We start from the raw sequence: 12175 nt of genomic DNA on the forward strand, positions 1-12175 counted from the left end.
AATTCTCCGTTTCCTGTGATCATATTTCAAATTGCAGAAAAACTAGTCATGAACCCACCAACTGCAATTAGAATCCCAGCGACAAGAAAGAAAAAAAACATGCACACCAGAATTTGACCTAATAAGCCACGTGGGATTGTGTCTCACCTAAAAAGGATGGACTGTAAATTTCATGTGAGTGCATTTACGTCCAGCAAAAAAGCACTCAGATGAATTACAATGGTTTTATCTGCCTATAAAGAGACACTTAGCGACGGAGCCTCTCCCAAGGCAGCAGGTGAAGTGATGGCATCATCAACAAACGCAACCACAACCCTCTCATTCGTTCGCCCTCAGACCCTTGGCACTCTGATGAGATCGATAGCAAATTGCATAGCACCATGCGACAAAAACCTGGGTGGGTGTCTCTAAATTCTAGGTCACTCTGACCGGGAAGGCATCGAGGAGAAGGTGGCAATCAATTAGAATTGTCAATTGGAAAATGTTCTGCAGATAACAAGAGGCAGGGATTAGGTCGGGTGAGTAAAGTGATCTAAACCGAAGTGGGACTCTTGTCAGTGGAAACAAGGTGAATTAATTCATCCCAAGACTACTCTTGGTGTTGTTTGCTTATTTGGAGGCTTCTAAGATTTAAAAACAAGCTTACAAGGGTCTGAATGGAGGAATAGATGGCTCGATGAGTGTAGTATATACTGTATGTGCAGTTGAACCAAAAGATCGGCGGAAGAATCAGCTGTTCATGTAAGTGAGAGAAAAGTAAATTGAGAGGACCGCACAGAGAAGCATTTTGGGCTCCATTACTATCAGATCTTGGGCATGTACTGAATGGTAAATATCTTATATTCACGCCATCTGAAAATTTAAAAAGCAGGATTTTATATTGGTGAACTTAACCGAGTACAACAACACTAATGCCTTGCGGTTTTAGTTGCCCTGTCATTATTAACAATTTTCCTGAGGAACACATAGTAGAGTTCGGGACAATGTTTTGATCCAGACAAAAGAAACCGGCATGTTCACTACTCTGTCGAAACAGAGGGACGTAGAAAAATAAAGGCTTATTTCGTGTTGGTGCCACATCCTATATAATACAGATCTTTATTACTGTACTGCACATGACACATATAGACCATTTTTCAATGCAAATGATTGAATTTTTTGGAAAACATACACAACTAAAATGCTCACCACCACAGCAATGAAACTAAACTGATGAGGGGGCTGCGCACTTACATCACGTCCGGTTACTAAACCTGGCTTCCTAGTGAATAACGTAATAGGATTAAAACTGCGTTTTGCGCAAGGAGTATGGCTTGTAGCCTACTGAAGTCTGATCTATTGAATTCAGTAAAGTACCAGTGGGACTTAAAGGGATATATGGACGGCAATAGGGGCAGACAGACAGATATAGTATGAACTGATAGATATATGATTGCATGGGAAGATGGATATACAGACACAGAAACACAAGTGGATGAAAAGACAGTCTGAAGACGGATGTAATGATGGAGAAGAGCTTGGAAGAAGGAATAGGAAAGGCAGATGAGTGGATGCTTGAATGGATGTGAATGGCGACAGACAGATGGACAGACTGAAGAACAGGTACACGGATGCAATGAATGGATGAGCAGACAGTCATGGATGTTGTCGGATGGACAACACACTGGCAAATGTGAGTGGCCAAAAATGTGGAAGGCAGATGGCAGAATTTCTCCGACCTTGAGCGTTGTTAGCAGACAGATTCGTGAGAGGTGAGAGATGCTCGCAGAGTGATGCATTTCTAAAGAGGCCCATTGAGTGCGCAGCCACTTTGCAGAAAAAGTAACTACAATGATGACGTAATTAATGAAACTGAGACGGTGAATGTCATCTTCTGTACCACATTAAGAAGCACAAGAATCAGTATTGTTAAATAACAAATTGCCATTTCCTGAGGTATACACAGCTAAACTGCTGATTTGCCCGCTTACAATCTACAAACAGTCGACGCTCATGAATTGTCAAACAATTGAGTTGTTGAATTACACTGTAATAACCGAGTTAATAAAAGAATAGCACAAATAATCAGAATTGAGAATATAACACAATTATCTGCCAATAGAATAAACATTTAACTTGGCAAGATTTCAGGCAAATCCTCTTCTGCCTCAATTTATTGAGAAGCGAGCAGGGAAGTGGCTAATTGGAAAACACTAAACCTCTTGTATCAACCTGGTAGTACCATTTAAGATGGGAAATCCATGGTTCAACGTCAATTCCCCATCAGAACACATAGCAAACTTTTCTTAGCCATCATTTGTAAAATGGGCTATTGTTGCTCTCCAGGACAAATAGTCTTAATGCACAAAAGCTGCAATAGCTTTCTTGTCCAGCAAATTTCTCATTGGCCTAGTAGTATTAAAGGTAAAATTACATAATACTAAAGATGCAGAGTTCATATTCCTTTGAATTGAAAGCACATTTTTTCATCAATGAATTTCGCACTGTGCTGAGATAGAATGGTCTCTTTTGTAAATTCTATTTTGAATGGAAAGATGAATTATTGTGTATAGTTATGCCATTGATAAGTCAATTTGGTTAATGCCAGGATAAAATTGCATTCCACACAAAAAGCCATGGCTGTGAAGCTTGACAATAACGCTATGACAATTTCCCGTGGATGTCTGATAATATATCAAAAGATTGGTAAATGCACCAATCGACTTCAGTACTGCGTCCAATCTTGATAACCTACACACAAGACAGCAAGCTGGGAAAGACAGCAATGTCAAAAGGGCTCGAAGTGAATGATAATAATTAGCCCCATCGAGTCGCAATGAACCGAGTGGAATCCGACTACAGTTCTTTTTCTTGACAGCATACCAAATTCCACGAGTTCCATCTATTGCACATCAGCGCTTATAAGGGCGATTGTGCACTCGCCGTTATGTCAGCTCCCAAGCTTCCTCAGACCGTAGGCGCTAATTGCACCCCCAACTCTACAGCTGGATGTGCAGCCGTGCCAGGGGAAAAGTGGCTCTTGGAAGGCCACGAGGATTAGGCACGCCATCGGCTGGCTGTGCCCTGATTCTCCTGTGCTGACCCAATTACTGAGGTGCTGCAGCAAGGGTGTGATTGTTCTGTAGGCATAGCCAGCCACCTGGATAGTGAATGGAAAGACAGATGGGGAGCTAGATGGCTGGTTAATGATAAATGGACTGATGGATGAGCAGATGAGTAGTTATTGACAGTTTTATCGAAGAATGGATTGTAGGATGGCTGCATGGATGGTTGGATGGAACCCTGAGTCAGCAATATGGACAGATGGGTAACTTAATATACTGAAGGGTGAAGAGTTAAAGAGCCAGATGTCAGGATGTTCCCATTTTCAGTTTAAGGCTCACAATAAAGAGGAAAAGTTATTTGTGTGCTTTACCACCTCCTGGTTGATCTCAAACAACAACCAGTTACAGAAAATCATAAATCCCATGTATACCACAATCTGTGCAGTCATATTATATATTGATCATGTATCCATTTGCGGTCAAGTTTATGCGGTTCAAATGACTGAAGGACCATGCGTTAGTCCGTAATTTCCTTTCCCCATTCGCTGCGCATACGCATAGACCAGTATTTCATTTTTCTTTCTCACCAGGAAGTCTTTTCTAACCTTTTCTAAAAAAAAATATCAGACATAGGCATTGTCGTCATCATTGACTTGACAAAAAGCCTAGTAGTCATCATACCCTCAGCTGCGTATTACGAAATTCTTTAGTGCTTCTCCACAGGTCCGCCATCCCAGGCAAGACCCCTTAACTGACATATTCAGACTTGTTAGCACTCTGCCACGATGGAAACATCGCATCACCTCTTGTTGCTACAGCACAGTGTGGTTTTTCCTGTTTGTGTGCTTTTACTTTAGTCATCGCAATGTCTACTCTTTGGATATATTTTTCTAAAGTAAGTACATACATGCTAAATATTCAATGAGTCATTTCCAATATACAAGATTTGATCCTTTTCTTACAATAATAATAAGAACCAAAAATCTGTTATATTTCTACCACAAAAGTGAACTCCAAACCCTAATAATCTAAAGTTTATTTCAACCAAAACCGAATAGCAGCTATAATTAAACAAAGCCAAATAAGCTAGTGTCCATTTGTAAAGTTGATGCTGGGCAAATTACAGCTAGTGATGAGAAAAAAATAGTTATACTCAAACCAGACCAGTCCAGAACACTATAGAAATAATGTGCTACCATTAGATCAAAACACCCAATATTTGCATTCAAGCTACAAGTAAGTTGGTTAAACCTAGAACTGTTTTCACGGGTCATATTCTAAGAGTGAGAAACTGACTTTTTCCTAGTCATACAATATGTATGTTTGATTTACTTCATCACATTGTATAATTTTATCATGTTATATTATTGTTTTATAGAAATCTAGCACCAGCAGGTCTATGATATGCATAGTTTATAAGTTTGTGAATACATGTAAACGCATACTCATACATCATATTGCTCTTATCAATTTATGAGCAGTTCTCTGCAATTACATCACCTTGCCATTGCGGTCAAGGACAAAGTTGTCACTGTGAGATGCCCTGTCTTTTGGAATATGTTTTGACTGGTAAGTGCCAAGCTTGGTTAGCATTTGTGGGACCAAAATACATGTATTCTCTGGCTGCTATGATTGTCTGTGGTCAGATCAGGGGTTAGTGTTGCCAATTTTATTACAGGTATTGCAAGCATCGCATTTCCCAATATCGATATCGTAGATCAAGTACCGCATACTGATATTGCAAATATCGTAACCAGAATCACGGTATTAATATTGCTTTAGTCACCAAGGTATTGGTTCAGCACTACAGAAAAGCCTCTTTCTCAGTCGCCAGATGCCCACCTCCTCTTTGTCTACCACGAATCCTCCCCACGGCTGCCAAGAAAACAGCACTGGGGCTAATGGCAAAGTATTAGATGCAGCAAACAAAAGCTAAAGTAGGTGGCTCGGAAGCTTCAAAACCAGGCCCCACGCCTGTTAACAAGGCTCAATGATAAGCGCTGACTCATTAACAAGCTGAGGTGTGCCTCGCGGGCTTCGTGAGGGAATCGCACACCAAAACCACAGTGGCATTTAGAAGAGAGCCCAAGATACTATTACGTTTGGATACACCAAGTCCAGCATAGGTTATTTTCTGAATTCTGCTTCAGATTTAAAGACCTCCCACTCCTTTTGCAGCGCATTGGCATCTAGCAGAAAAGCAATTATTTCTCCTCTTCGCGGCGGCGATTAATAAAGGAGCGGTGGCTGATTGATTGAAAACCCCCCCACAATGTTTTTTTTCACTGCAGTTTAGATGATGTAGATTCACTTCCAAGTCCTGCTTTTGTTTTCTAAGACCAAAACAGGAGTGGCTAAATGCATAATTAAATTCTGAATTTATCAAGGAAATAATATGACTAAAATTGATGTAATCAATTAAGTAACAGTACTAAATAGAAAGAATCGGTCGCTGGATGGATGGTGCATGTCTGAAAAGATGGATTGTGAATTTAGAGGTGGATGGAATGATGGCTGCCACAAAAGAATGGATGAAATTTCAGAGAGACTGATAGACAAGTCGGTGAATGGATCAATAGATGGATGGTAGGCAGATGGATAATGGATAGCTTGTTGTTTGGTTGCGTCTTCTGATGTCTCATGTGTTCATCCATTGATTTGCTGAGTGTTCTTTCTCTCAAGAAATACATAAGATTGAATAATTTATGTTAAGTAGATCTTTGTGCCTCGGGGTCCTTTCAGTGTGGAGACTCCATTATGACGCTGTTGTTATCCTACTAGCCACCACACCCTTATCCTCTTCGTCCTCCTTTTCATGACTGCTTTGCGGCGGTGTGACTAACTTAAACTAATTCAGCAGGACAATCACTAACAGGAATAACATCTTCACTTATTTGTCACCTGTGAATTTAACGAGTGAGTGGCTTCATATTGACATATTCCTCCCTTGTATCCAAAAGGGAATCTCTATCAGGATGAGACTTTAACTCCTTTAAGCTATTAAGAACCCACTAAAGGGCAACACATTATGTTTCAACTAATGAGATTCCACTGATTTAGAAGTGTAAAAAAGGAACATTCCCCATTACATGGTGGTTTCAGTATTTCCTTACACTCTCTTAACGTGGCTGAGAGGCCCAAACTTAAATCTTAAATCATAAACCAAAACTCTATAAATTTGCCCTCAACCTGTATTCACAACCTCAACAAAAAAAAATGTCAGCCATTTTTCTTTATCTTAACCTTAATCCAATTCATAACTATTTTAACCCTAACGTCAGCACTTGTATGCAATTCCCAAATGAACAAATTAGGATAGGCCAGGAGAGCTATTTTGAATTTTAAATGGAACACTGAATTGTAATTAGAAAAATTACCTAATCTTACCTAGACAATAGACCTAAACCTGCACTTAGATGACTCAGAGTCCTAAATATTGAAGCTGTCTAGTGAAGGCTACTGATATAATTAGGTCATTTTCTGGATCTAACCATTTCCCTGACCTCACTTTTGCACCCCCTAGGCGAGGAGTGGTAGTGATGGGTAAGAGGGCATGGAGTTTTTCAGGTTATGGGGAGCTCTACCCTTTCTTTCTCCAGTTTTTGGAATTGTTGGCATGTTTCCTAGGAGCCTCTTGCACAAAACTACTCAGAAAACTGAGCTTGCCAACTCACTGGTGAACAGGACAAGGGCAGGCGATTCATTGTAACTATTTAGTGCGGTGCTCTGACAAATTCCTGTACTTAAGGTGATGAAAAAAAGAAGGAAGTTTAACTCTGATTAATGTCTGGCTGTGGTGTGAATGGGGGTGAATGCTCTCATTTCCCAGCAGGCATGTCGCATTTGATCTAGTGTAAGTAATATTAGCATCTGTCTCTGGTGAGATGGCACATTTACTGACAAAAAGGAACTTAAATACAAAGAAATAAAAATACAAGTGGAGGGATAGCAGGGAAAATATGAAAATACGCAAAGAGCAGTCAGATGCAAAGGTACTGGCCTAGCTACTTATATAAAAGGGTCAGGAACCAAATTGGGTTTATGGTTCAGATGGAAGATCCCAATTTAGCTCCCTTTCACCTCCTAACCTCCAGATATTGACATTTTCATGCAAACACCATCAGAGCCCCAATTGTGCTTAATGCTTCACATTGGCAGGCAAGATCATGTAAAACCGCACAAAAGCCAAAGCCGAGCAGGTCGCCAATCCGCGGTCCGTAACACCCAGCGGGCACCCTTTCATCAATCATGATGTCCGTTTGAATGCCAGCCAAGATCGTTGCCAACAAAGTAAGGAAGAATGCACAGGCACCTTTGCTCAATGTTTCTACGTTACTACTACCACATACATAATTTATCCTTCATGAGTTAGAATAAGTAGCTGTTGTGGTGGAGTATACAGTAAAATTGTGGGTGTGCATGTGGGTGCGGACCCAGGGAGATGTTCTGAAAATGCAAATGTGTAATATCCACTTGCAATTAAAATACAGAAGCATGAGGCGACGTGTTCCACCTGTGTGGCTCTCAAGTTGAGCTCGCCCACTGAAGTCAGCCATGGAACCGGAGCGATTACCGAGCAGGAGCCGTATTATGCAACCAGACAGAACATTCTGGCTCCTTTGAAGTTTGCCGCGGGGTGGATATCCTTCCAAAGTCACATCGTGCTTGCTACTGTAAGACACGCCTGTTGCTGCACAGTGTTTACAGTGCAAACAATCTTCTATTACTAGACACACACACACAGACACAGCAAGGCAAACTGAATTGCTGTGGTAAAACAAAGACTGTGGCATATAAACACCATGTTTGTCATTCAAATTAAGCATATCCTAAAATTTTACAGTGACAATTCTGCATGGAGAATTCCTTTCAAAAGAACAAGGCTGGAGAAATTGGTGTTGGAATTTAAAGGGACATTTAATACCAACAGTTTATCAATGCCTACCAGGGGAAACACTGGTTTAATAAATTGCAAAACCACAGAATTTCATTATTACCATGTGAAGTAGGAGAAAAATGTAAATGAAGCCCAGTATTTCCAGAAAGCTGCCACCTTTCATTGTGAGCAGACATTTCATTAATTCTGGTGCTATTTTACCCAATGAAATGCAAATATACCAAATTTTCTATCCTTGTATCATCACTAATTCCCATTGTCCTAGATGTGTGAGATGCCCAATGTTTATGTGCATGGTATAGCTGACTCCACATCCATATTAATTTCTCAAAGTCATCTCGTTCATCATCTTCTGAATCACTTTATCCTCATTTACGTTCACGGGGTGTGCTGGAGCCTATCCCAGCTGACTCCAGGCCAGAGGCTGACTCCAGGCCAGAGCCACCCTGAATCGGTGGTCTGCCGATTGCCGGGCACAAGGAGACAGACAACCATGCAATCTACCACCCATACTTACGGGCAATTTAGAGTGTCTAATCAGCCTATCATGCATGTTTTTGGAATAGGGGATAAAACCGGAGTGCCCGGAGGAAACCCACGCAGGAGGAGAACATGTAAACTCCACACAGGTGGACGTGACCTGGATTTTAACCAAGGCCCCGAGAGCTGTGAGGCCGACATGCTAAAAACACGCGACACTGGGGCACCCCACAATGGCAAATTTACTTCAATTTTCCTGACTTTAATAAGCAGTCTTTATATAATCGATCCTACATTGTAGCATTACAAATCTGTATTTTTCACAGGGGGAACAACTACGAACCAAACCAGGAAAAACTTTGCAGAAGTACGTTTCACACTAAACAGAGACTTGAGAAAACTGCTCAAATTGACAGTGACATTACCTTTGTACTCAAGTTGTAACTTAAACCTCTCATCATGTGGCATATAAGAGAACAACGAATTAGTTTAGGCATTTGGTGCTTAATTCATGATGCTTTTACCTCTGTCTGAAATTGGCACTTAAATAAATGTAAAAATATCTGTTACAGCTCCAAATTTCCTGCCACTCCTATGTGAAAGGGGCTAAACTGTGATCTGTGTGTAACAACTACTATAATAAACACATTGCTTGAAGAAGTGTCAATCATATGAGAGCACGGTGGGATGTTTGATACAGCTCCACTGAGTGTATTCCATATTTTTTCTAGGCTCAACAGAGCGCATACGGCTCTTCACCCACTACTTGTTGACTATCAAATGAGATCGCCGCCCTCAGGTTTCTTCCCTGGCATGCTCTACCGCTCCACCAGGTTTGGCGACAATTGACCCAGCAGTTTGTTTATTTCCAACTGGAAAAAAACACAGGAGTTGACACTGGATTCTCCTACAGCCTCATAAGTAGAAGTTTTTGCTACTGGTTTGCCTATAAAATCCTTGCTAAAAAAATGCCTTCCTTGGATCTATCTATGCCAAATAACAGGGTTTTTGTTTGTTTTAGTTGTACATTAAATTTCGGTTTTATTTTTAAACACAAAATTTTCTGATAACCAATGAACATTTGATGTTAACCGAGAAATTGTTTCTAGTACCAGTAGACTGGACAGTGACAATGAAAATGCCTTAAATTCCTTGATTCAGTAGAATAAGAAAGTATCTCAAAACATTTGACCAAAAGTGTAAGCTATTTTTCCACTGGAACCATTACAGTTCCATTGCTATGTTTGCAGTTTCCATTTCATTTATGTCAACAATGCTCTGATTTGATGTTAACCTAGAAATGGTAGCTGTATCAATCACAAAGCTTCTTATCCCCTTCAAGAAAAATACTAAAGGAAAATGACCTAATAAAAAAGAAATACCCTCGGCCAAAAATATTAATATCGCATAAAAAAGTACTGCTGAGTAGGATTTGAAATCCCTTCCCTTCAAAGGGCCTTTCGGTTTTCAAACATATTTCCACCTTCAAGGGACTCAAAGTACTTGGACTTAGTCAATTTATTCAACTACTGATGACACAGCATCAGAAGCAATATTATGTTCAATGATACTAGACATGGTCATGAGGCAGGAAATGACCACTCTAGCACTGAACAATACTGCCTAAGAAAAGCACTCTATTCAACATTGTACAAACCAATTCAAATCCCCAAACAAACCAGACCTTACAGGATGACACACAAGATTTTAGAACTGCAATATGCTCCCTTACAAAAGATTGTCAAATAGGGATTTGATCAATACTTAAATTATCATCCTATAAGGGATATAAATTGAACAAAGATACAGGATAAAATAAGTGTTGATCAGGGTCTGAACAGATCAACCTCCAATAGCAAGCCATTTACTTTGGTATTTTGGCCAATGTGAAATGCTAGAACAGATGTCTACCACACCTAAGCAATGTGCAAATTTTAGCTTAACACTATAAAAAACAATCGATAGTATGATGAGATAAACATATGTACTGTAATTTCAAAATCTTAAAATCCCCCCTCCCCAAAAAACAATATGCATCCTATACAATAGCAGTCCCTAACCACCGTTCCATCAGAGAAATACATATTAACGCTTGCAATCTTGCCCTCGTACTTAAAATGAAAAAAAAGTTGTTTAATAATAATAAATAATTGCGACAATACTTGGAACTTCTGCCATCATGGACGTCGTCCTTTCCTCCCACTTTTTTGTCTTAAAATGTTGCCCTCCCCGTATGCCATTCCACGAGAAAATATGAAGACCTTTCCCGGGCCGTGGTGAGAAAAAGGTTGGGGACCACTACTATATGTAACTGAAATGGACTATAAGGGGGAAATGGGTCAAAGGTCCTTGTGTGTGTTTCTATGGAATTACACATGCCTCATACATGGTGGGATAGAATGCGGGGGCCAGGGTGCTGGTGTTGGGAGTGTCCCATGCGGTTAGTTCCACTCCAATGCTCCCCTTGTCATATTACAGGAAAGCAGCAAATACCCTCAACAGATAAGAGGCATAGCGAAAGAAAAAAAGCGGGATGCTGAGATTGAGGGCCCCTCTCACGGACAGTAAGGGTGGGTAGAGGCAGGTTGGTTATGTCAAAGGGTACTCACCATAGATGACGTTACTGGAAACTGTGGAGACAAGCGTCATGACGCTCACAATCCATAAAGAAGCTGATGGGAGAGCCATGCTCGGTCACACAGATATCCCGCTCGTTGGCTTCCAATTGGGAGACAGGTAATTGGGGAAGCTCACAGGAGGAGGCAAAGGGGAGGGGTCCCGATGGAGGATAACCTGCAAGAAGACGGGAGGGCTGTTATTGGTTTGTTTTTCGTCTACGCCATCTCCTGCTGTGAATAAACGACCTTGTGCATGCATCGATCGGCTTGTGTCATAACATGGTGAAGGGGGGAGAATAAAATGAAGGGGATTTGGGGGTGTATTGACAGAGTTGAGAGCGAGTGGAAGGACATGAGCTTGGGTGCAGGGCGGGGAGGTTGATTAAGACCAAAACAACGTTGGTGGACCACAAGCGCAATTCATTTACCGCTTCAAAAACTGTACTGCGGTTGGAATAAGACATTCAACCAAGATTTATTGTTGCTGCGTGAGGCACCACTACTTGGTAGGCTACCGTAAGAATGAGTATTTATGGTTGTTGTTTCTTTGGTGCGAAAGTCATCTTGTGGAAAAGGCTTAGAACCAGTAGAGCCATGTTGTGGAAAAGAGTGAATTGCAAATGTAAGTTTGTACTGTGGCACTTACATCATTTTCTCCTTCACATTTACAGTACTTATGCTTTTGACAGCTAAGAGAGTTCTCCATTTAGAGAATTTGGATATATCCTTAAGATGTTACGGGTGACAGAACACCGGGTACTGTAATAAATCATTGTTTTTGAAGGAAATGTACCATTGGGCTTCATGGGTAGAGTTTGGTGGTCAACATTGGCAAAGGCTCTTTATCCCAAACTTCTGAATTTCTTTGATATAATTAAATTTGATAATATAATCAAATTTTTATTATTATTATAATTATCATTAGTACTATAACTGAATGAGTTGAATGTAAGCTCCAAAAACACAAATGCTGGAAAAGGATTTTCTCAGCCATTTTGGAAATAATTGGAATGATGATAGCACTGTGATTGCACAATTTCATATATTTAACTACCTGGCCGGACATTTGGTCGCCCGGTCTTTTGGTCGCCGGACGCTGAGTACCATTTAACTATTGCCTGCCATTGACTATGATA

At 40.6% G+C, this 12175-nt stretch overlaps 1 protein-coding gene across 5 annotated transcripts in view; it reads right to left on the bottom strand.

The window, feature by feature from the left end:
• cadm3 (cell adhesion molecule 3) overlaps positions 1–12175 on the bottom strand; it is an 88133-nt gene that overhangs the window by 74543 nt on the left and 1415 nt on the right. For all 5 annotated transcript variants that reach the window (XM_077724107.1, XM_077724108.1, XM_077724106.1 and 2 more), the window contains exon 2: positions 11031–11214. In XM_077724107.1, coding sequence (XP_077580233.1) covers positions 11031–11109 — 79 coding nt within the window. In that variant the 5' untranslated portion in view covers positions 11110–11214. The remainder of the gene's footprint in view (positions 1–11030; positions 11215–12175) is intronic.

Source organism: Stigmatopora nigra, chromosome 9 (assembly GCF_051989575.1).
Source record: "Stigmatopora nigra isolate UIUO_SnigA chromosome 9, RoL_Snig_1.1, whole genome shotgun sequence".
NCBI classification, from domain to species: domain Eukaryota; kingdom Metazoa; phylum Chordata; class Actinopteri; order Syngnathiformes; family Syngnathidae; genus Stigmatopora; species Stigmatopora nigra.